This window comes from Salvelinus alpinus, chromosome 3 (assembly GCF_045679555.1).
Source record: "Salvelinus alpinus chromosome 3, SLU_Salpinus.1, whole genome shotgun sequence".
Classification (NCBI taxonomy): Eukaryota; Metazoa; Chordata; class Actinopteri; order Salmoniformes; family Salmonidae; genus Salvelinus; species Salvelinus alpinus.
Window position 1 is genome coordinate 62,755,404 of NC_092088.1, and position 26,909 is coordinate 62,782,312.

General features: G+C 44.5%; 1 protein-coding gene across 1 annotated transcript in view; it reads left to right on the plus strand.

Moving 5' to 3' along the window:
* LOC139571092 (zinc finger matrin-type protein 4) overlaps window positions 1–26,909 on the plus strand; it is a 164,052-nt gene that overhangs the window by 46,389 nt on the left and 90,754 nt on the right. Inside the window, exon 3 of the mRNA XM_071393627.1 lies at window positions 2,607–2,699. Within this exon, the coding sequence (XP_071249728.1) occupies window positions 2,607–2,699 (93 nt within the window). The remainder of the gene's footprint in view (window positions 1–2,606; window positions 2,700–26,909) is intronic.

Here is a 26,909-nt window from a genome sequence, read left to right on the forward strand (position 1 = left end):
GTTTTCTCATGATTTGGTTGGGTCTAAATGTGTTGCTGTCTGGGGCTCTGTGGGGTCTGTTTGTATTTGTGAAAAGAGCCCCAGGACCAGCTTGCTTAGGGGGCTCTTCTCCAGGTTCATCTCTATGTAGGTGATGGCTTTGTTATGGAAGGTTTGGGAATCGCTTCCTTTTAGGTGGTTGTAGAATTTAGCGTATCTTTTCTGGATTTTTATAATTTGCGGGTATCGGCCTAATTCTGCTCTGCATGCATTATTTGGTGTTTTACGTTGTACAAATCAAATCAAATTGAATTAGTCACATGCGCCGAATACAACAGGTTACAGTGAAATGCTTACTTACGAGCCCTTAACCAACAATGGAGTTTAAAAAATATGCATTAGAATAAGAAATAAAAGTAACAATTAATTAAAGAGCCACAGTAAAATAACAATAGTGAGACTATATACAGGGGGGTACCGGTACAGAGTCAATATGCAGGGCACCGGTTAGTTGAGGTAATATGTACATGTAGGTAGAGTTATTAAAGTGACTATGCATAGATGATAACAACAGAGAGTAGCAGCGGTATAAAAGGGGGGGGGGGGTCAATGCAAATAGTCTGGCTAGCCATTTTATTAGATGTTCAGGAGTCTTATGGCTTGGTGGTAGAAGCCTCTTGGACCTAGACTTGGCGCTCCGGTACCGCTTGCAATGTGGTAGCAGAGAGAACAGTCTATGACTAGGGTGGCTGGATTCTTTGACAATTTTTAGGGCCTTCCTCTGACACCGCCTGGTATAGAGGTCCTGGATGGCAGGAAGCTGAGGATATTTTTGGAGATTTCTGCATGCAGAGTCTCAATTTGGTATTTGTCCTATTTTGTGAATTTGTGAATTGTTTGGTGAGCGGACCCCAGACCTCATAACCATAAAGGGCAATGGCTTCTATAACTGATTCAAGTATTTTTAGCCAGATCCTAATTGGTATGTTGAGTTTTATGTTCCTTTTGATGGTATAGAAGGCCCTTCTTTCCTTGTCTCTCAGATCTTTCACAGCTTTGTGGAAGTTACCTGTGGCACTGATGTTTAGGCCAAGGTATGTATAGTTTTTTGTGTGCTCTAGGGCAACGGTGTCTAGATGGAATTTGTATTTGTGGTCCTGGCGACTGGACCTTTTTTGGAACGCCATTATTTTTTATCTTACTGAGATTTACTGTTAGTGCCTAGGTCTGGCAGAATCTGTGCAGAAGATCTAGGTGCTGCTGTAGGCCCTCCTTGGTTGGTGACAGAAGCACCAGATCATCAGCAAACAGTAGACATTTGACAAACAGTAGACAGTCTGCCGGGTGCTGTAGACTGCTCTAGTGCCCTCGCTGATTCATTAAAATATATGTTGAAGAGGGTCGGGCTTAAGCTGCATCCCTGTTTCACCCCCCGGCCCTGTGGGAAGAAATGTGTGTGTTTTTTGCCAATTTAACCTCACACTTGTTGTTTGTGTACATGGATTTTATCATGTCGTATGTTTTTCCCCCAACACCACTTTCCATCAATTTGTATTACAGACCCTCATGCCAAATTGAGTCAAAGGCTTTTTTTAAATCAACAAAGCATGAGAAGACTTTGCCTTTGTTTTGGTTTGTTTGTTTGTCAATTAGGGTGTGCAGGGTGAATACGTGGTCTGTCGTCTCCCTCCCTCACCACTTCCCTCCTCTCTCTCTACCACCTTCCTCTTTTTTCCCCTCCTTCTTCTCGTCTCTCTCCCTCCCACACTGTAACACTTTGTCCCTCTCTCGTATTGCCACTTCTCTCTCTAGCCATATCAAATCGGTCTGCCACGTCATCTTTGTGTTACTTTGTAGATTGAAGAACACCAATGTGCTTGGTATGCATTTGACTGTATGCTTTCTCATTCCACTGTCATTTCACATAAAGTTATACTGACGGTATAAAAGCGTAATAACACGCACACGATCACACACACACACACACACACACACACACACACACACACACACACACACACACACACACACACACACACACACACACACACACACACACACACACACACACATACACAAAAAAAACGTTTGTGGGTTTTGATGTAAGCCTGGGGATCCAGTCAGCTTATGACAGGGTCATACATTGTTTTTGATTGTCCGCTGTGGGGTAAGCCGATGTGTTTCATTGGTTCGCTGTGAGGCAACAATGTTTCTGATTGGTTAGCCCTAAAGTTAAAACATTGTTTATAATTGGTTGCTGTGAGCAGTGAAGTAAGTCATAGTGTTTATCCACTGTGCAGTTGAGAAGAGATGGAATATCTGTTGAAGCACTGATCACACACAGTGAATGTAAATAAACTTGCCAATAAAGTTTATTTCTCTCTCTCTCTCTCTCTCTCTCTCTCTCTCTCTCTCTCTCTCTCTCTCTCTCTCTCTCTCTCTCTCTCTCTCTCTCTCTCTCTCTCTCTCTCTCTCTCTCTCTCTCTCTCTCTCTCTCTCTCTCTCTCTCTCTCTCTCTCTCTCTCTCTCTCTCTCTCTCTCTCTCTCTCTCTCTCTCTCTCTCTCTCTCTCTCTCTCTCTCTCTCTCTCTCTCTCTCTCTCTCTCTCTCTCTCTCTCTCTCTCTCAGAGTAAGAAACATGCCAACAAGGTCCGTCTCTTTTACATGTTACACCCAGAAGACGGAGGCCCACCGTCCAAGAGACTGAGACCAGACAACCCGGTATGTTGACATATATACACACACACACAAACACCGGAATCATACACTCACAGTGTTGTTGCCCTCACTCTGTGGCTTCCTGATCTCTCCCAGGAACAGTCTTTAATAAAACCATTAAATGAGATCAGTTCTGAGATCAGACAGTTCAGTAGTACTGTATTACAGTCTCCTAAGCATTTCCCCTCTATCTTAAATGGATTTTGCTAGAACATTTCTCTCTGTCTTTTCCTCAGGAGGTAGTGACTTTGGCATAATTTAGTCCACAGTGCAGGTACGAGTTTTCTCTTTTCGAGGCCAGGAGTATACTGTAGGAGTTGCAGTCAAAGAAGATAGGGTGTCTGTGTAAAGCTATAGGCTCTCATATTCGCTCCAAAGAGAGTTACGGGAAGTCAGAGAGCCCTGAGGGTCTCTGTGTGTGTGTGTGTGTGTGTGTGTGTGTGTGTGTGTGTGTGTGTGTGTGTGTGTGTGTGTGTGTGTGTGTGTGTGTGTGCGTGTGCGTGTGCGTGCGTGCGTGCGTGCGTGCGTGTGTGCACGTGTGCACGTGTGTGTGCTTGCGTGTATGTTGGACTCCTCTCACACACACACACACACACACACACACACACACACACACACACACACACACACACACACACACACACACACACACACACACACACACACACACACACACACACACAGAGGTTGTGCAGTGACCTCCCCTGCCATGGCCTCCAGTAGGCAGGCAGAGAGTTTGGCAGCTGTGCTCTAGTCCGGAGGCACTGGGCACCACACACACACACACACACACACACACACACACACACACACACACACACACACACACACACACACACACACACACACACACACACACACACACACACACACACACACACACACACACACACACACACACACACACACACACACACACACACACACACACACACACACACACACACACACACACACACACACATGAGTGGTGTCATACACACACAGCAAGCACTAGATTATACTACAACAGTAGTGATGTCACAGACTCAGGACACACACACAGTCTGTGAGTGGTTTGCCAGCATGTCCAACCAGCAGACCTCCAGACAGATAATAGGCAACAACAACATCAACAACAACATCAACAACAACATCAACAGCAACATTAGCCACCCAAGAGTATTATACTTCCACACAAAAGAGTAGGGAAACTTACTGTAAACACTATCTTGAAATAGTTTTATATTTAATTGGCCATTTTATCCCTTATACCTTGTTCTCCTCCTCTCCTATTTCATCTTCCTTGTTTCTCCTACTCACAAGTAGATCATTAGGGAAGTGTGTGTGTGTGTGTGTGTGTGTGTGTGTGTGTGTGTGTGTGTGTGTGTGTGTGTGTGTGTGTGTGTGTGTGTGTGTGTGTGTGTGTGTGTGTGTGTGTGTGTGTGTGTGTGTGTGTGTGTGTGTGTGTGTCCAGCCAGTTGCTAGTTCTTCACAGGAGTGACGTCACAGACACAGTGTGAACACCCCAGCCAGTAGCTAGTCCTTCACAGGAGTGACGTCACAGACACAGTGTGAACACCCCAGCCAGAAGCTAGTGCTTCACAGGAGTGATGTCACAGACACAGTGGGAACACCCCAGCCAGTAGCTAGTTCTTCACAGGAGTGATGTCACAGACACAGTGGGAACACCCCAGCCAGAAGCTAGTGCTTCACAGGAGTGATGTCACAGACACAGTGGGAACACCCCAGCCAGTAGCTAGTTCTTCACAGGAGTGATGTCACAGACACAGTGGGAACACCCCAGCCAGTAGCTAGTCCTTCACAGGAGTGACATCACAGACACAGTGTGAACACTCCAGCCAGTTGCTAGTTCTTCACAGGAGTGATGTCACAGACACAGTGTGAACACCCAAGCCAGTAGCTAGTCCTTCACAGGAGTGATGTCACAGACACAGTGTGAACAACCCAGCCAGTAGCTAGTCCTTCACAGGAGTGACATCACAGACACAGCGTGAACACCCCAGCCAGTAGCTAGTGCTGCATAGGATTGGTATCACACACACACAGCAAGAGCTGGCTTACACTCCAACGGTAATGATTTCACACACACTCAGGACACACATACACTTCACATGCTTGATGTCAGTAATTGACGTTACTAGAAGCATCACTGGGAACTTGAACTAAAAATCTATGATGCACATAGGTGACATCATCCTCTTTCTCGACTATACTGTACATTTTTCGAATGGCACATTTTGTCTGTGTCTTTTCATGTTTTATTTCTTTCATTTCTTTCTTTCCTTATTTTTTTCCTTTTCTTTCTTTCCTTCTTTCTTTCTTTGCTTCTTTCCTTCTTTCTTTCTTTCTTTCTTTCTTTCTTTCTTTCATTCATTCATTCATTCTTTCTTTCTTTCATTATTTCCTTCCTTATTTCTTTCCTTCTTTCTTTCATTCTTTCCTTCTCTCTTTTGCTCTTTCTTTCCTTTTTTCCTTCCTTCTTTCTTTCCTTCTTTATTTCGTTCTTTCCTTCCTTCTTTATTTCGTTATTTCCTTCTTTCTTTCCTTCCTTCCTTCTGTCTTTCCTTGTTTCCTTCCTTCTGTCTTTACTTGTTTCCTTCCTTGTTTCCTTCCTTCTTTCTTTCTTTCTGTCTTTCTTTTCCTTTCCTTTTTCTCTCTTTTTCTTTCCTTAAACCCAGGGGAAGTCTAAACTGTCTATTGGTCAGCTTTTGTTGTATTTCACCTCCTGAAGCCTACTCCTGTATTGACGTGTAGATCCCTGAAGGGAGGAGAGAACTGACAAACACTCACACACACGCTAGCCGTGTCCGAATACCCATGCTTGTGTTCAAAATAGTAGGCATTTTGGGTATGTGAAAATAGAATGTGTTATAGTATGTGTGTAATAGGATTTTCCAGTTGAACAAAAAGGAGAGCAGTCATTGATGAAGTAAATCAAAATCAATCCAGTTTAATTACAAGTTGCCAGCGGTGTAAAGTAACTAAGTTAAAATACTTTGAAGTACTACTTAAGTAGTTTTTTGGGGGTACCTGCACTTTACTTTACTATTTATATTTTTGACAACATTGACTATATTCCTAAAGAAAATATTGTACTTTTTATTCCATACATTTTCCCTGACACCCAAAAGTACTCATTACATTTCGAATGCTTAACGGGACAGGGAATTGCCCAGTTTACACACTGATCAAGAGAACATACCTGGTCATCCTACTGCCGCTGATCTGGTGGACTCACTATACACAAATGCTTCATTTGAAAATTATGTCTGAGTGTTGTAGTGTGCCCCTGGCTATCCATAAATTAAAAAAATAACACAATGGTGCTGCCTGATTTGCTTAATATACGGAATTTTAAATTATTTATACTTTTACTTCTGATACTTAAGTATACAGTGGGGCAAAAAAGTATTTAGTCAGCCACCAATTGTGCAAGTTCTCCCACTTAAAAATATGAGAGAGGCCTGTAATTTTCATCATAGGTACACTTCAACTATGACAGACAAAATGAGAAAAAAAAATCCAGAAAATCACATTGTAGGATTTGTAATGAATTTATTTGCAAATTATGGTGGAAAATAAGTATTTGGTCACCTACAAACAAGCAAGATTTCTGGCTCTCACAGACCTGTAACTTCTTCTTTAAGAGGCTCCTCTGTCCTCCACTCGTTACCTGTATTAATGGCACCTGTTTGAACTTGTTATCAGTATAAAAGACACCCGTCCACAACCTCAAACAGCCACACTCCAAACTCCACTATGGCCAAGACCAAAGAGCTGTCAAAGGACACCAGAAACAAAATTGTAGACCTGCACCAGGCTGGGAAGACTGAATCTGCAATAGGTAAGCAGCTTGGTTTGAAGAAATCAACTGTGGGAGCAATTATTAGGAAATGGAAGACATACAAGACCACTGATAATCTCCCTCAATCTGGGGCTCCACGCAAGATCTCACCCCGTGGGGTCAAAATGATCACAAGAACGGTGAGCAAAAATCCCAGAACCACACGGGGGGACCTAGTGAATGACCTGCAGAGAGCTGGGACCAAAGTAACAAAGCCTACCATCAGTAACACACTACGCCGCCAGGGACTCAAATCCTCCAGTGCCAGACGTGTCCCCCTGCTTAAGCCAGTACATGTCCAGGCCCGTCTGAAGTTTGCTATAGAGCATTTGGATGATCCAGAAGAAGATTGGGAGAATGTCATATGGTCAGATGAAACCAAAATATAACTTTTTGGTAAAAACTCAACTCGTCGTGATTGAAAGACAAAGAATGCTGAGTTGCATCCAAAGAACACCATACCTACTGTGAAGCATGGGGGTAGAAGCATCATGCTTTGGGGCTGTTTTTCTGCAAAGGGACCAGGACGACTGATCCGTGTAAAGGAAAGAATGAATGGGGCCATGTATCGTGAGATTTTGAGTGAAAACCTCCTTCCATCAGCAAGGGCATTGAAGATGAAACGTGGCTGGGTCTTTCAGCATGACAATGATCTGCATGGAGATCTGCATGGAGGAATGGGCCAAAATACCAGCAACAGTGTGTGAAAACCTTGTGAAGACTTACAGAAAACGTTTGACCTCTGTCATTGCCAACAAAGGGTATATAACAAAGTATTGAGATAAACTTTTGTTATTGACCAAATACTTATTTTCCACCATCATTTGCAAATAAATTCATTACAAATCCTACAATGTGATTTTCTGGATTTTTTTTTCTCATTTTGTCTGTCATAGTTGAAGTGTACCTATGATGAAAATTACAGGCCTCTCACATATTTTTAAGTGGGAGAACTTGCACAATTGGTGGCTGACTAAATACTTTTTTGCCCCACTGTATTTAAAACCCAGTACTTTTAGACTGTTACTCAAGTAGTATTTTCCTGGGTGGTTTTCAATTTTACTTGAGTCATTTTCTATTAAGATATCTTTACTTTTATTGAAGTATGACAATTGAGTACTTTTTCCACCAATTGTTTTATTTTGACCTTATCCCAAACCTTACCTTAACCCTTAACTTTGGAGCAACTTTGAAACTTTGGAGACCGTTTGGAGAAACGAAACAATACTGAGCAGGAGGAGTCAACCCAGGGTGTCCAAAACACTTCAGTGAGACTTTGAGAGCTTGCTGGCGAGAGTGTGTGTGTGTGTGTGTGTGTGTGTGTGTGTGTGTGTGTGTGTGTGTGTGTGTGTGTGTGTGTGTGTGTGTGTGTGTGTGTGTGTGTGTGTGTGTGTGTGTGTCAAACAGAGAAAGTAGGTTGGAAATGTGCTCTCAGATGAAAGAGAAGACTTAATCCGTTTTCCTTCATATGTCTTTCCCACCTCTTTTAGCTATCTCTCTCTCTCTCCCTCTCTCGGTCTCCAGTAGTGTACACCTGAGTGAGTGAGTGAGTGAGTGAGTGAGTGAGTGAGTGAGTGAGTGAGTGAGTCAAAGGCAAAGGAGGAGAACCCTGCAGTGTTATTGCCACTCATCTTTTTCTCCCTTAAATCACTGAACAAAAATATAAAAGCAAAAATGTCAAAGACGTTAGTTTCAGTTCACATAAGGAAATCAGTCAATTGAAATACATTCATTAGGGCCTAATCTATGGATTTCACATGACTGGGAATCAGTGGCGATTTTAGCACGTAAATCTTGGTGGGACAAAAAAATATACGCTTCCGGTCAAACGTTTTAGAACACCTACTCATTCAAGGGTTTTTCTTTATTTTTACTATTTTCTACATTGTAGTGAATAGTGAGAACATCAACACTATGAAATAACACATATGGAATCATGTAGTAACCAAAAAAGTGTTAAACAAATCAAAATATATTTTATATTTGAGATTCTTCAAATAGCCACCCTTTGCCTTGATGACAGCTTTGCACATGCGTGGCATTCTCTCAACCAGCTTTACCTGGAATGCTTTTCCAACAGTCTTGAAGGAGTTCCCACATATGCTATGCATTTGTTGGCTTCTTTTCCTTCACTCTGCGGTCTGACGCACCCCAAACCATTTCAATTAGGTTGAGGTTGGGTGATTGTGGAGGCCAGGTCATCTGATGCAGCACTCTATCCCTCTCCTTCTTGGTAAAATAGCCCTTACACAGCCTGGAGGTGTGTTGGGTCATTGTCCTGTTGAAAAACAAATGATAGTTCCTCTAAGCGCCAACCAGATGGGATGCCGTATCACTGCAGAATGCTGTGTTAGCCATGCTGGTTAAGTGTGCCTTGCATTCTAAATAAATCACAGACAGTGTCACCAGCAAAGTACCCCCAAACCATAACACCTCCTCCTCCATGCTTTACGGTGGGAACTACACATACGGAGATCATCCGTTCACCCCCACCACGTCTCACATACAGTGGCTTGCGAAAGTGTTCACCCCCTTGGCATTTTTCCTGTTTTGTGGCATTACATCCAGGAATCAAATTTTTTGGGGGGGGTGTTTGTATCATTTGATTTACACAGCGTGCATAACTATTCACTCCCCCAAAGTCAATACTTTGTAGAGCCACCTTTTGCAGGAATTACAGTTACATGTCTCTTGTGGTATGTCTCTATAAGCTTGGCACATCTAGCCACTGGGATTTTGCAAATTCTTTAAGGAAAAACTGCTCCAGCTCCTTCAAGTTGGATGGGTTCCGCTGGTGTACAGCAATCTTTAAGTCATACGACAGATTCTCAATTGGATTGAGGTCTGGGATTTGACTAGGCCATTCCAAGACATTTAAATGTTTCCCCTTAAACCACTCGATTACTGCTTTAGCAGTATGCTTAGAGTCATTGTCCTGCTGGAAGGTGAACCTCTGTCCTAGTCACAAATCTCTGGAAGACTGAAACAGGTTTCCCTCAAGAATTTCCCTGTATTTAAGCGCCATCCATCATTCCTTCAATTCTGACCAGTTTCCCAGTCACTGCCAGTGAAAAACATCCCCACAGCATGATTCTGCCAACACCATGCTTCACTGTGGGAATGGTGTTCTCTAGGTGATGAGTGGTGTTGGGTTTGCGCCAGACATAGTGTTTTACTTGATAGCCAAAAAGCTAAATTTTAGTCTCATCTGACCAAGAACACCTTCTTCCATATGTTTGGGGAGTCTCCCACATGCCTTTTGGCAAATGTGTTTGCTTATTTTTTTCTTTAAGCAATGGCTTTTTTCTGGCCACTCTTCCATAAAGCCCAGCTTTCTGAACTGGTGTATATATACTGAGATCATGTGACAGATTATGTGACACTTAGATTACACACAGGTGGAGTTTATTTAACTAATTATGTGACTTCTGAAGGTAATTGGTTGCACCAGATCTTATTTAGGGGCTTCATAGCAAAGTGGTTGAATACATATGCACACGCCACTATTCTGTTTTTTTTTTGTGTGAATTTTTTTAAACAAGTAAAAACAAAAAAAATTCACTTCACCAATTTGGACTATTTTGTGTATGTCCATTACATGAAATCCAAATAAAAATCCATTTAAATTACAGGTTGTAATGCAACAAAATAGGAAAAATGCCAAAGGGGGTGAATACTTTCTCAAGCCTTTGTAAACACGACGGTTGGAACCAAAAATCTCCAATTTGGACTCCAGACCAAAGGACAAATTTCCACTGGTGTAATGTCCATTGCTCGTGTTTCTTGGCCCAAGCAAGTCTCTTATTCTTCTTGATGTCATTTAGTAGTGGTTTCTTTGCAGCAATTTGACCATGAAGGCCTGATTCACACGGCCTCCTTTAAACAGTTGATGTTGAGATGTGTCTGTTACTTGAACTCTGTGAAGCATTTATTTGGGCTGCAATTTCTGAGGCTGGTAACTCTAATGAGCTTATCCTCTGCAGCAGAGGAGACTCTGGGTCTTCCTTTCCTGTGGCGGTCGTCATGAGAGCCAGTTTCATCATAGCGCTTGATGGTATTTGCGACTGCACTTTAAAAGTTCTTGAAATGTTCCATATTGACTGACCTTCAAGTCTTAAAGTAATGATGGACTGTTGTTTCTCTTTGCTTATTTGAGCTGTTCTGGTCTTTTGGTCTTTTACCAAATAGGGCAACCCCCACCACCACCACCACCACCTTGTCACAACTTAACTGATTGGCTCTAATGCATTAAGAAGGAAAGACATTCCACAAATTAACTTTTAAGAAGGTACACCTGTTATTTGAAACGCATTCCAGGTGACCACCCCATAAAAATGATTGAGAGAATGCCAGGAGTGTGCAAAGCTGCCATCAAGGCAAAGGGTGGGTATTTGAAGAGTCTCAAATATCAATTATATTTTGAATTGTTTTTTGATTTGTTTTTTGGTTGGTTACTAAATGATTCCATATGTGATATTTCATTGTTGTGATGTCTTCACTACTATTCTATTCATTTTCTGCCTTTAAAAAAATATATTGCTGATATGGCTGACTTGCTTAAACAAATGTGGTTTCTAATGACAATTGAGATGTACAAACTATGGTATAAGGGAACGATGAGCGCATAAGAGGCCATCCATAATTTCCATTAAGACATTAATGAGCGAGCTAGGACGCACATAGTCAAAATAACTATTTGTTCAGCACTTTTGAAATGTACAGAAATCAGAACATGGGCCGTTCCTACAGTTTTCTCCCTGTACACCAAGTCAGAACCGTAGGAATAATGAAGGAGGCATATATGCAGACAATGCCCTGTAGGACGCTTTGCCACTGCTGGGAATACAGATATGCATCTGTTGGTCACAGATACCTTAAAATAAAAGTAGGGGTGTGGATCAGAAAACCAGTTAGTATCTGGTGTGACCATACTTTTTCTCATGCAGCGTAACACATCTCCTTCCCATAGAGTTGATCAGGCTGTTAATTTTGGCCTGTGGAATATTGTCCCACTCCTCTTCAATGGCTGTGCGCAAAGTTGCAGGATATTGGCGGGAACTGGGACAAGCTGTTGTACACGTCGATCCAGAGAGTCCCAAACATGCTTAAAATATAATATAATTTCATGAAATCACAAGTCCAATACAGCAAATGAAAGATAAACATCTTGTGAATCCAGCCAACATGTACAATTTTTAAAATGTTTTACAGCGAAAACACAACATATATTTATGTTAGCTCACCACCATATCCAAAAAAACACAGCCATTTTTTTCACAGCAAAGATAGCTTTCACAAAACCCACAAATAGAGATAAAATGCATCACTAACCTTTGAACAACTTCATCAGATGACAGTCATATGACATCATGTTATACAATACATTTATGTTTTGTTCGATAATGTGCATATTTATAGCCAGAAATCGTGGTTTTACATTGGCGCCATGTTCAGAAATGCATTCAAAATAGCCAGAATAATTACAGAGAGCAACGTGAAATACAGAAATACTCATCATAAAACTTTGATGAAAGATACATGTTTTACATATAATTAAAGATACACTGGTTCTTAATGCAACCGCTGTGTTAGATTTAAAAAATAACTTTAGTAAAAAGCATCCCATGCAATAATCTGAGACGGCGCTCAGCCATTCTCCTCCATGTTGGAGTCAACAGAAATACGAAATTACATCATAAATATTCCCTTACCTTTGATGATCTTTCATCAGAATGCAGTTCCAGGAATCGTAGTTCCACAATACATCGTTGTTTTGTTTTATAATGTCCATTACTTCTGTCGAATTAGCAACTTTGGCTAGCATGTGTAGTTCACGTGTCCATCCAAATTTACGCTAATGAACGAAAACTTCAAAAAGTGATATTACAAATCGAATAAACTGGTCAAACTCAGTTGAGAATCAATCTTCAGGATGTTTTTATCATATATATCCAATAACGTCCCAAACGGAGCATTTCTTAATATCTATATAACCGATAGCAAGGAAGGACATCACATGTGCAGTGTGCGTGGCCAAGAACTGGCAATATGCCTGACCAGTCACTCCAATGGCTCTCATCCGGTCCCACATCAAGCTAAACGCTTCATTCCACGTTCTACTGCCTGTTGACATCTAGTGGAAGGCATATGAAGTGCATACAGATCCATAAATATAGGAGAATTGAATGCATTATGCATGCTGTGCATTATCATGCTGAAACATAAGGTGATGGCAGCGGATGGATGGCATGACAATGGGCCTCAGGATCTTATCATGGTATCTCTTTGCGTTCAAGTTGCCATTGATAAAATGCAATTGTGTACTTTGTCTGTAGCATATTCCTGCCCATAACCTAACCCCACCGCTACCATGGGGCACTCTGTTCACAACATTGACATCAACAAACCGCTCGCGCACATGACACCAAACCACTTCAATCTGCCCGGTACAGTTTTAACCAGGATTCATCCGTGAAGAGCACATTTCTCCAGTGTGCCAATAGCCATCGAAGGTGAGCGTTTCCCCACTGAAGTCGGTTACGACACCGAATTGCAGTCAGGTCAAGACCCTGGTGAGGACGACGAGCACTCAAGTGAGCTTCCCTGAGACGGTTTCTGACAGTTTGTGCCAAAAGTCTTCGGTTATGCAAACTCACAGTTTCATCAACTGTCCAGGTGGTTGGTCTCAGACATTCCCTCAGGTGAAGAAGCCAGATGTGGAGGTCTTGGGCTGGCGTGGTTACACGTGGTCTGTGGTAGTGAGGATGGTTGGACGTACTGCCAAATTCTCTAAAACGACATTGGAGGAGGCTTATGGTACAGAAAATAACATTCAATTTTCTGGCAACAGCTCTGGTGAACATTCCTGCAGTCAGCATGCCAATTTGCACGCTCCCTCAAAACTTGAGTCATCTGTGGCATTGTTGTTGTGTGACAAAACTGATCATTTTAGAGTGGCCTATTATTGTCCCCAGCACAAGGTGCACCTGTATAATGATCATACTGTTTAATCAGCTTCTTGATATGCCACATGTTACGTAGACACAGGGAGTCAGGAAGCAGGTGCAGTTAGTGAGTTTAAAAACAACGAACATGGAATGCTACAAAACAAGAGAAGCATCTAACATGGACGGCATCAGCCAGGGGACCAGGAACCACCAGCCTGAGGAGGGAAACATGAAAAGATGGTGAGATCTGGTTGTTAGGGTGTGTTGTAATCTATAATTTACCTTGTTGACCCTCTGGAGGACCTTGAACGGCCCCACAAATCTGGTACTCAGCTTCTTACTAGGCAGGCGGAGCGGAAGGTTCCTGGTGGAGAGCCAGACGCGATCACCAGGATGGAACGCGCGAGCCTCACTGAGGTGGCAAGCCGCCTGCTCTTTCTGACGACGAATGGCGCACTGGAGTCTCACGTGGGTATCGTTCCATACCTCTTCTGCGTGCCTGAACCACTCGTCCACCACAGGAGCTTTGGTCTGGCTCAGAGACCACTGAGCTAGGGCTGGCTGATAACCCCGAACAGACCGGAAGGGAGTCAGCCAGGTGGAGGAGTGTCACAATAAATGATTGGTGTATTCAGCCCAAGGAAGGAATTGGGCCAGCTCCTGGTTCATCCTCTCCACCTGCCCGTTAGATTGGGGCCGGTACCCGGAAGTGAGGCTGACTGTGACCTCCATCTTCTCCATGAAAGCCTTCCATACACGTGATGTGAATTAGGGACCACGATCAGAGACGATATTCTCCCGAAGGCAATAGTGCCGGAATACCTGCTGGGACAGTGCCTCAGCAACCTAGAGAGCAGTAGGGAGACCAGAGAGAGGGATGAAACGGCATGATTTAGAGAATATGTCCACTATCACCAAATGGTGGTAAAACCATCAGAAGAGGGGAGATCAGTGACAAAGTCAATGGACAGATGAGACCAGGGACGCTGAGGCACGGGGAGTAGTTTCCCTGCTGGAGCGTTCCGGGGGGATTTGGATTGGGCACATATGGAACAGGAGTTGACATTTCGAGTGACGTCCTGCACCAAGGTGGGCCACTAGGACTTTCCAGAGATGGACTGAATGGTGCGGGTAATACATGAATGTTCAGCGACGACAGCTGTGTATGCCCAGGTCAATAGCCAATCCCTTATGCCTGTGGGAATGTAGGTGCGCTCAGGAGGACAGGTGGCAGGTGCGCTTTCCCTCTCCAGGGCTTGGTGAATGTCCACATCTACATCCCAGAGCACAGGGGCTACGACTCGAGAGGGTCCTCCGTCCTTCTTGGCCATGAAGATGAATTCTGCCGATGCAGGGGAGGTGGACGTGCAAATGAAACCCTGCTGGAGAGCCTCCTGGATGTACTCCTCCATAGCCTTGGTTTCGGCCACAGACAGAGGGTAGATGCGGCCACGCAGAGGCACAGAGCCTGCAAGCAAGTTGATGGCACAGTCCCAGGGGTGATGAGGAGTGAGACAGGTGGTGCAGGTCTTGGGAAAAAAAACTCCCGAAGATCTTGGTATACTTGGTATACCTCTGGGATGTTGGGCTGAAGGACAACTACAGGACTCTCAACCGATGTGGAACCACAGGGAAAGGGTAAGCAGGTCTTCCGGCATTTGGGTGCCCAATCTGTGATTTTCATCCTCGGCAATGAGATTGTGGGGTTATGATGATCGTATGTACGGGTACGGTGATGATGAGGAAGGAAGGGCTTTCTTGATGTATGGATTCCAGCTCTTCCTCTCCTCTCTCCCAGAAGGCCGTGGCCCACTCCAACGCCCGTCCGGTCAGCAGAGAAATAACTGTTGCAACCTTGTACTTCTCGGTGGTGGGGGCTCCCATCTGATGGGTGAAACAGAGGTATCACTGGAGTAGGAAGCCACGGCATTTCGATAGAGTCCCGTCATATTTGTCCGGGAGGGACAATCGGGCAATACTAATGTCGACTCGTTGGAGACACTCATCCATAGTCGTTCGCAAATGAGCCAGCTGGTCGTGGTGTGACGAAGTAGGTGTCCCTGTTCACCGACCATCTGGGAGATGTCTTGATTAACTGCTGCTTCCATTTGTTGAGGTAGTATTCTGTAACGTAGACGCAGGGAGCCAGAAAGCAGGTGCAGTTAGTGAGTTTAATAACAACGAACAGGAACGATTCAAAACAAGAGAAGCGTCTGACATGGAAACAGAAACAATACTACTTGCTGACTGATAACAAAAGAGTGGTAAACAAAAGGAGTACTGAAGTCCAGGTGTGACTGATGATGAGACCCAGGTGTGCGTAATGATGGTTGCCATGTGTGTGTAAAGATGGGTTTCCAGGACCAGTGGTTAGTAGACCGGTGACGTCGAGCGCCGGAGTGGGAGTGGACATGACACCACACCTGTCAGATGGATGTATTATCTTGGCATAGGTGAAATGGTCGCTGACAGGGCTGTACAGTAAACAAATTTGTGCACAACATTAATCACAAATGGGCTTTTTGTGTGTTTGGAACATTTCTGGGATCTTTTATTTCAGCTCTCTTTTATTTCAGCTCATGAAACAACTTTACATGTTGCGTTTATATTTGTGTTTGGTATATATTTCTTCTTTCTCTTTTTTAAATATACACTTTTTGAAAGTGTATTTTTGTCTGTTTCCCTCTGCTTCTCTGTGTGTATAATTAGAGGCGTTTTCGCACTCATATGAACAAAGAACAGGAGAAATGATAGGGGGGAGATGAGAGAAATAAACATGCTTAATTAGAAATCTATTGTTGGGGTAGGGTGTGGCTATGCACACATACACATACAGACACAGACATCACACTGTTTGTCTGTGCACAGATACAAATAGGTCACATGTAAATGAGTCTCACCAGATGAGAGAGAGAGAGATGTGAGGAAAAACCAGTCCTAGTGTCAGTAACAGTGGCGGCCCGTACATTAGGGCGTTAGGGGCAGCGTTTATAAAAAATATATATATACACTACCGTTCAAAAGTTTGGGGTCACTTAGAAATGTCCTTGTTTTCCATGAAACCATACATGAAATGAGTTGCAACGTGAATAGGAAATATAGTCAAGACGTTGACAAGGTTATAAAGAGGGATTTTTCATTTAAATAATAATTGTGTCCTTCAAACTTTGCTTTCGTCAAAGAATCCTCCATTTGCAGCAATTACAGCCTTGCAGACCTTTGGCATTCTAGTTGTCAATTTGTTGAGGTATTTGTTGAGGTAACTGTCAGGTTTTGGCCAGGACTGTTCAGGTTTTGGTCACTAGATGTCCCCATTGCACCTTTTTTGTACCTTTTGTTTTTTCCTTGCTCTAATTATTGTTTGCACCTGTGTGTCGTTCCCTTGTTAGTATTTAAACCCTGTGTGTTCCTCAGTTCTTTGCTCAGTGTTTGTATGTTAGCACCCAGCCCCAGCCTTGTTGTGAACATATATTTCTCTTATTGGATTTTCCAGAGGTTCTCTGGTTTAGTGCTTGTGTATTTTTGAGTAGTCTTTTGAGGTTTGTTTTTCCCTGCTGTTTTTGCCACTTTGTGGAGTTTCTTTGTATTTTGGAGGATATCCATTTTGTGCCTCTTGGCTTTATTTTTGGACGTGGTGGATTTATATTCTTTGCCTGAAGATCTTGTCCTTTTATTAAACCACCATCTCTAGTACTGCTGAGTCTGCCTCATCTTCTGGGTTCTGCCGACTATTAGTGACTGTTTCTCTCACCGGGTCCTGACAGAAACACTGAGCCATTAAAATGAACCCAGAGGCAGCCAGTACCCAGGACTTTTTTCCCATGCTGTCCCACCACGAGGGGACTGTCCAACGTCACGAAGCTGCTCTGGTTCAGCAAGAGGCCTTACTGGCTGGACATTCTCAACTTCTGTCGGAGATGATGACTTCCATAAAGCAGATTTCTGATCAACTTTCCCCTGCAACCGCCTCTGCTCCAGTTCATCAGATTCAAGTGCCCGTGGCAGTTAACCCCCTGGCTGAACCTCGTCTGCCGCCTCCCCAACGGTTCTCAGGTGATCCGAGTGTTTGTAAGGGGTTTTTCACCCAATGTTCTCTCTCCTTCGAGCTGCAACCCTCGTCGTTTCCCACCGACCGGTCCAAGATAGCATATATCATCACCCTGCTGTCGGAAAAAGCCCTAGCCTGGGCTACTGCTGTGTGGGATGCCCAAAGTCCCTGCTGTGCCAGCTACTCTACCTTTGCTGAAGAATTCAAGCGAGTGTTTCAAGATCCCACCAGGGGTCCTGACTCAGCCAAACAGCTCCTGACTCTCAGCCAAGGTCGGCGCAGCGTGACGGACTATGCCATCCAGTTCCGCACGGTGGCAGCAGCGAGTGGCTGGAACGACGAGGCGCTCACAGTGTGTTTTTTGAAGGGTCTTTCCGACACCATCCAAGATGAACTGGCCACTCGGGAACCACCGGACAACCTCGAGTCCCTGATCAAGTTGGCCTCGCGCATAGACCAGCGTCTGAGAGAGAGAGAACTCAACCGTAGACCTCTCACCCTAGCTCCTATCGGTCCCAGCTCCGAGTCTCCACCTTTATCCTCGCTGGCTCCACCGGAACCCATGCAGGTTGGACGCATCTCCCAGGCTGAGAGAGACCGCCGGATAAGGGAGCGATGCTGTCTATATTGCGGCAAACCGGGCCATTTCCTCTCCACGTGTCCCGGGCTCCAGGGAAAACGCACTCTCCCGTGCAGGCCTGGGAGGACTGTAACGGGAAACATAACCTCCTCCCATCCATCCAACTCCCGCCTGCTTATTCCAGTTACCCTTTCCTGGGACAACCACGAGCTTCCCCTTCAAGCCTTGGTAGACTCTGGAGCCGCAGGTAACTTCATGGATGGTGTCTGGGCGAAGGAGAATGGCGTTCCCTCTGAACCTCTTAGTGACCCCATAAGGGTTACTACGTTGGATGGAAGCCCTTTGGTATCTGGACTTGTCACTCGTGTCACTACCCCCTTGCGACTTTCAGTTTCCCAACACCAGGAAGTGATGAACTTTCATCTGACCTCGTGTTCCGAGTTCCCTCTCGTCCTTGGATACCCCTGGCTTCACAGCCATAACCCTCACATCGACTGGTCTGTGGGCACTATCAAGCAGTGGGGTCCTACGTGCCAAGCCACTTGTATCTTCCCTAGTTCCCCGAGTTCCCCTCCCGAGTCTCTAGAATCCATCGACCTGTCCCGAGTTCCCGAGTGTTACCATGACCTCAAACCGGTATTTAGCAAACAGAGGGCCACCAAACTACCACCCCATAGACCTTACGATTGCCCCATCGACCTGTTTCCGGGCACCTGCCCCCCCAGGGGTCGGATCTTTTCCCTATCTCCTCCCGAACGAGCTGCTATGGATACCTACATCAAGGACGCTCTGGCAGCAGGCCTCATGCGTCCATCCACCTCGCCGGCGGGAGCAGGGTTTTTCTTTGTGGCCAAAAAAGACGTTGGATTACGTCCTTGCATCGACTACCGGGGACTTAATGCCATAACCGTCCGTAACCGCTACCCGCTACCCCTTATGGCCACAGCCTTTGAGCTGCTCCAGGAAGCAGTGGTCTTCACTAAGCTTGACCTACGGAACGCATACCATCTTGTGCGGATCAAACCCGGTGACGAGTGGAAGACCGCTTTCAACACGCCTACTGGTCACTACGAATACTTGGTGATGCCCTTCGGCCTGACCAACGCCCCGGCTGTGTTCCAAGCGCTCATAAACGATGTGCTTAGGGATATGCTTAACATTTTCGTGTTTATTTACTTGGATGACATCCTCATCTTTTCGAGCTCCCTTCAAGAACACACTAAGCATGTCAGACAAGTGCTCAAACGCCTCCTAGACAGCCATTTGTACGTTAAGCCGGAAAAGTGTGAATTCCATTCCTGTCGAGTACAATTCCTGGGATTTGTAGTGGAACACGGTCGAGTCCAGATGGACCCCAAGAAGGTAGGGGCGGTAGCGGATTGGCCCACCCCCAAGTCCGTTAAGGAAGTTCAGCGTTTCCTGGGCTTCACTAACTTTTACCGCAAGTTCATCAAGAACTTCAGCTCGGTGGCAGCCCCTCTCTCAGCTGTAACCAAGGGTGGCAACACAAGGTTTCTGTGGGGAAGAGAAGCTGAGACGGCCTTCCAAGGACTCAAGCAGCGCATCCTCTCTGCTCCCATCCTGACACTACCGACGGCGGATGAACCTTTTGTGGTGGAGGTTGATGCATCAGAGGTTGGTGTTGGAGCTGTCCTGTCTCAGAGGGGGGAAGACAAGAGGCTACATCCTTGCGCCTTCTTCTCTCACCGGCTTACCCCGGCCGAGAGGAATTACGATGTGGGGGATCGTGAACTCCTAGCGGTTAAGATGGCATTGAAGGAATGGAGACACTGGCTCGAGGGGGCTTCTCAACCATTTCAAGTGCTTACGGACCACAAAAATCTGGAGTATATCCAGCAGGCGAAGCGGTTTAACTCCAGACAAGCTCGATGGTCTCTTTTCTTCAGCCGATTCCAGTTTATCCTCACCTATAGACCCGGGTCGAAGAATCTCAAACCGGACGCCTTGTCACGAGTCTACTCTCCTGCCATTCGAGAAGATACTGACATGACTGTTCTTCCTGCCGCTAAGATCGTGGCTCCAATCTCGTGGCAAGTTGAGGATACCGTGAGACAAGCTCAAGCCATCGAACCGGGTCCTAAGGGAGGTCCTGCCAATCGGTTGTTTGTTCCCAAGGCAGCAAGATCCCAAGTCCTTCTGTGGGGGCACTCCTCTCGCCTCACCTGTCACCCGGGCGTAGGTCGCACCTTGGAGTTCATTCAGCGTAAGTTCTGGTGGCCCACCATAAGAGAAGACGTTGCCACTTTCGTCAAGGCCTGTCCCGTGTGCTGCCAGGGCAAATCTTCTCACCTCCGCCCTCAAGGACTCCTTCACCCTTTATCTATTCCCCACCGACCCTGGTCCCATATCTCGTTGGACTTTATTACTGGCCTTCCTCCGTCCCATGGTAATACTACTATCCTAGTCATCATCGACAGGTTTTCTAAGGCGGCCAGGTTTGTTCCCTTGACCAAATTACCTTCTGCCAAGGAAACAGCTGAGTTGGTGATTAACCATGTGTTCCGAGTCTTTGGCATTCCGCAAGATATGGTTTCCGACAGAGGTCCCCAGTTCGCCTCAAGGTTTTGGAAGGCCTTCTGCCAACTCATAGGGGCCACGGCCAGTTTATCTTCAGGGTACCATCCGGAGTCCAACGGCCAAACCGAGAGGATGAATCAGGAGTTGGAAACCACCCTCAGATGTATGGTTTCCAACAACCCGTCCACATGGTCATCCTTCATTGTTTGGGCCGAGTACGCGCACAACACCTTGTGCTCCTCCTCCACTGGTATATCCCCGCACGAGTGTCAGTTTGGCTATGCTCCTTTATTGTTCCCGGACCAGGAGGCAGAAGTCAGAGTGCCTTCAGCCTCGAGGTTCATCAGACGCTGTCGGCTTACGTGGAAGAAGGCCCGTCTTAATCTTCTGCGTTCCTCACAGCAGTACCAGCGACAAGCCAACAGACGTCGCCGTCCCGGTCCTACCCTGTACCCCGGCCAGAGAGTATGGCTCTCAACAAAGAACTTACCGCTACGGGTGGAGTCTCGTAAGCTGTCCCAGAGATTCATCGGTCCCTTTAAGATTGCCAGGAGAGTCAATCCCGTTACTTTTCGCCTGCACTTACCCAGATCCCTTAAGATCAATCCAACATTTCACATTTCTTTATTAAAACCTGTTGTTTTTTCTCCCCTTATCCCGGCAGGCAGACCTCCCCCTCCGCCCCGTGTCATCGGAGGCCAGTCGGCTTATACCGTCCACCGGATACTGGATTCCCGCCGGGTGCAGCGGTCCTGGCAGTATCTGGTGGACTGGGAAGGCTACGGTCCCGAGGAGCGCTCCTGGGTTCCTGCCAAGGACATACTGGACCCTGACCTCATTCGTCAGTTCAGGGCCCTCCACCCTGAGAAGGCTGGTAGGAACGTCAGGAGCCGTTCCTAGGAGGGGGATTCTGTCAGGTTTTGGCCAGGACTGTTCAGGTTTTGGTCACTAGATGTCCCCATTGCACCTTTTTTGTACCTTTTGTTTTTTCCTTGCTCTAATTATTGTTTGCACCTGTGTGTCGTTCCCTTGTTAGTATTTAAACCCTGTGTGTTCCTCAGTTCTTTGCTCAGTGTTTGTATGTTAGCCCCCAGCCCCAGCCTTGTTGTGAACATATATTTCTCTTATTGGATTTTCCAGAGGTTCTCTGGTTTAGTGCTTGTGTATTTTTGAGTAGTCTTTTGAGGTTTGTTTTTCCCTGCTGTTTTTGCCACTTTGTGGAGTTTCTTTGTATTTTGGAGGATATCCATTTTGTGCCTCTTGGCTTTATTTTTGGACGTGGTGGATTTATATTCTTTGCCTGAAGATCTTGTCCTTTTATTAAACCACCATCTCTAGTACTGCTGAGTCTGCCTCATCTTCTGGGTTCTGCCGACTATTAGTGACTGTTTCTCTCACCGGGTCCTGACAGTAACCTGACGATGCTTCCTGAAGCATAATGGACTTCTGTACGCCTATGTAAATATTCCATTAAAAATCAGCCGTTTCCAGCTACAATAGTCATTTACAACATTAACAATGTCTACACTGTATTTCTGATCATTTGATGTTATTTGAATGGACAAAAAATGTGCTTTTCTTTCAAAAACAAGGACATTTCTAAATGACCCCAAACTTTTGAACGGTAGTGTATATATTATATAAATCAAGGATTATGTTGTAAATGTCCATAAATGTGTGGTAGATGTATAAATGTTACTGTTTCAAAAATGTATTGTAAAATAAAATTTTAAAAAGCTGTTACAAGCACTGCCCCTCAGTGACTCTGCCAGCATTAGAAGCTCCACGGGCACATAGGCTGTGAGAATTGTTTTGCCAGCTATTTGCCGTGAGGGGGAACTGCACCAATGAAATCACTACATTTTTACAGCATAAAGTAAATGGACCGTCATGGGGTGCTCAAATGTCCGTCCATTCAGTCAGAGGGTCTGTTCTAGTCTCCCTCCCAAGGCTTACTTCCGAATGTGAGACTAGAGCTGCTCTATCAAGTACAGATTGCGCAAAAGCAAAAAGCAAATGGCAATTACCTTGTAAATAAATAATCATAACAGTCATGGGAGCCTGGGACCTGATAAACCGGACATCTACATCCAACAAGTGTCGAAGGACAGATGAATACACTAGGTAGAACCTTTTCATCGTGGATCTGGTAGGACAAAAAAGCTGTGGCTGGCCAATTGTATTGTTTCCCCATGGTGTTCATCATGTTCTACTGTGGCTGACACGGCGACATGTTGTGTGGACTAAAACAGCATAAAACCAGGTGTATCACAAAGCATGATCAAATTAATTAACCAGCTACAAAAAAAAACAGAAATATTGAGAAATAGTTTGTTCAATTTTGGGGTAAAATTACCAGTTATCTACCTTTGATAAGCACCTATCAAGCTATAGCTAGCTGGTAGCTTGCTAGCTAGTTAGCTCGCATGGCAATTTCAAGTCTATCTCAACTATATAATATCTGACTAATTTAGAAGCATTAAGTTATTACAGAATGAAAGTTAACTGGTTAGTGCATCATGCTTTGTGACATTATCCCCAGTTAGATAATGTGTTTTCACTTATTGCGTCTGCATGCTTGTTGAGTTCTCCCTGGTGCACTTGTTTGTTCATGAGCTGGCAGTTCGTTCTAAATAGTATAATCTAATCCAGGGATGGGTAACTTTGAAGAGGGTGGAGGCCACAAAAAATCTGAACTCATCATGAGGGACTGCAGTAGTTCACGGGTCTGCGTACCCACATCCACACCATTTTTTAATGAAAAATGTTTAGTCATTTAGCAGACGCTGTTATCCAGAGCGACTTACAGTTAGTGCATTCATCTTAAGATAGCTTGGTGGGACAACCACATATCACAGTCATAGTAAGTACATGTTTCCTCAATAAAGTAGCTATCAGCAAAGTCAGAGCTAGTAAGGGGGGGGGGGGGGTCAAGTACGAGTGTTAGTTCACGAAAGGCATAATTATTATTTTTACCCAGGCATGCATTCAGAGCCGGCCCTAACTTTTTGGGGGCCCTAAGTGATTTTTTTTGCAAAACAGTGGCAGAATGTGCAGCAGTGGTCATTACATTTTGTATATGAACAAGTGAAATATGTGTAGTTTGAAAACTTGGCATCATATTTCTGTCATGCTGCTTTGTTGACAACCCCCCCCCCCCCCCCACACGCCTTGATCATTCAGCCATTCAGTGGCCAACACTGGTCAGTCAATAGATTCTTTCAGGAATGACAATAATGAGCTGTCAGTTATTAAGATGTCAAACAAATGACACATTCTCTTGTTTATTTTTGTGTTCCGCTCCTCTCCAAAGTACAATCTGTGTGTTTGAGTGTGTGTGTGTGTGTGTGTGTGTGTGTGTGTGTGTGTGTGTGTGTGTGTGTGTGTGTGTGTGTGTGTGTGTGTGTGTGTGTGTGTGTGTGTGTGTGTGTGTGTGTGTGTGTATGATTTATAAGGTTAAAATCAAGGTCCTCTATCATATCATAGTTATTACAATCGATGTTACAATAGTTGCAACAATCGCAAATAAATGAATCACAAATAGATAAACAACCCCAAATAAACAAATTCACAGTTGTCTTCCGGACCTCCGTTCTCAACTATTTGTTATAAAATGTCACGTATCATTGACGTATTAAATGAGAGAGGGAAGCTAAGAGACAGGAGAAACCCCTGAAGAGGGGGCACTTTTAGAGGAGAGGAAGCAGGAATACAGAACTAAAGTTTTATAGTATGTGACATTTTGAAAAAAGCGAGTATGTCATACTTATTTCAGCTTTGACAACAGCTGATAATCAGATATGGGGCTATGCTACCAAAATGAACCAACAACGCAAAACAACCCAATCGCGCATGATGCATTCTCAGCATGCTTAAATAGAACGTTTTATAATATGTGAATTTTCCAAAATGTTGTATGGTGTAAATGCCAGGATGTTATAGTAATTTCAGGTCATCTAGTAGAATTCAATGCACACTTTTCCACAATGCGTTGGAAGAGTTGGGTTGCAAGTGATATAGTTGGCCCTAGTTCTCTTCAAATAGCCAAACAACCAAACTAGCCTACTTAAAACCCCCTAAAGGCAATCTCCGTGCCCCTGCTGAAATCTAATTGGCATAATAAACAAATCCCCATAAAAATCAGTCAGTTTAAGCTAGAAGGTATAAGGTTATTTTGCATTGGATGCGTCTCAATCCACTGCATCCTCCAATGTCGCACTTCTGCATCTGCAGTGAAAGGTGACAGAGCTAAAGCGCTGTTTGTCAGACCATGAGACATCCCCAAAATCGCTCTCCTAACAAAATCGTCTATAGCGTCCGAAAGGTTTGGCCTAAAAAACCTCTATGGAAAGATGAGACTCTCACGAACATGATGGTGTTCTCCATTTTGCTCTACGACCCCCACAAGTGTCTTGGGACTCGTCTGAAGTCGGTACAGCCGTTCTGCCAACTTCTGTCTATAGCGTCCGAACAGTTTGAGCTACACATTAATATGACTCCTCTGTGGCAGACTCTCACATACATGTACATGTCGGTTATTTTGCTCTAGGACGCCCACAGGCCTCACAAGACTCGTCTGAATGTCCCCGGTACCAGTTGAAAAAATTTATGGATGTATATATGGAGATTGTTTAGTGCCAAAAATAAGGGGTTAAGTACATGTAGCAAAAAAAAGACTCTTCAGAACACACTATCTGTTGTTCCATGTAGTGAATCGGTTATTCAATGTGTTTGTATGGGCTAATAGCAGTAAGGCCAAAAATATATTTTCATCAAATATACATGTTTCTACAACTTCATTAGAGTCCACCTGTGGTAAATTCAATTGATTGGACATGATTTGGAAAGGAACACACTTGTCTATATAAGATCCCACAGTTGACAGTGCATGTCAGAGCAAAAACCAAGCCATGAGGTCGAAGGAATTGTCTCTAGAGCTCCGAGATAGGATTGTGTCGAGGCACAGATCTGGGGAAATATCTGCAGCATTGACGGTCCCCAAGAACACAGTGGCCTCCATCATTCTTAAATGGAAGAAGTTTGGACCACCAAGACTCTTCCTTAAGCTGGCCGCCCGGCCAAACTGAGCAATTGGGAGAGAAGGGCTTTGGTCATGGAGGTGACTAAGAACCCGATGGTCACTCTGACAGAGCTCCAGAGTTCCTCTGCGGAGATGGCAGAACTGGTACTGGTCCCATGTTTCATAAGCTGAAATAAAACATCCCAGAAATGTCCCATATGCACAAAAGCTTATTTCTTTCAAATGTATGTGCACAAATGTGTTTTCATCCCTGTTAGAGAGGATTTTATTATTTGTCAAGATAATCCATCCACCTGACAGGTGTGGCATATTAAGACGCTGATTAAACAGTTGTTATTAAACACACTATCTGCACCTGCTTCCTGACTCCCTGCGTCTACGTTACATGTGGCATATCAAGAAGATGATTAAACAGTATGATCATTATACAGGTGCACCTTGTGCTGGGGACAATAATAGGCCACTCTAAAATGATCAGTTTTGTCACACAACACAATGCCACAGATGTCTCAAGGTTTGAGGGAGCATGCATTTGACAAGCTGACTGCAGGAATGTCCACCAGAGCTGTTGCCAGACAATTGAATGTTCATTTCTCTACCATAAGCATGCGTTGTTGTTTTAGAGAATTTGACAGAACGTCCAACTGGCCTCACAACCGCAGACCACGTGTAACCACGCCAGCCCAGGACCTCCACATCCGGCTTCTTCACCAGCGGGATCATCAGAGGGGGGATGGAGGGGTGCGGAGGAGTATTTCTGTCTGTAATAAAGCTTTTGTTGGGGAAAAACTCATTCTGATTGGCTGGGCCTGGCTCCCCAGTGGGCCTAATGAATTTATTCATATTGACTGATTTCCTTATATGAACTGTAACTCAGCAAAATCGTTGAAATTGTTGCATGTTGCGTTTATATCTTTCTTCAGTATAATTTATTCTTGTTTCACTAATAAATATGTTGAAATTGAACCAAATGATCTGCTTCTGTCTTCAGTCCTTTTGAAATGGGATAGATGAGCTATATGGTCTATGGTTTAGGTCGAATATGATAATCTGCCTATAACCAGCCTGAGTAAGGCTATAATTCCATTCCTATTCTATTCAGAGTTTAGATAAATTAATGTAATTGGAAATTAGCTATTATCAATCTGGTTATTGCGATGCATGTTTGTTGAATTTACTCAGCCAGTCAGGAGCCGTTGTGGCCGTGGCATA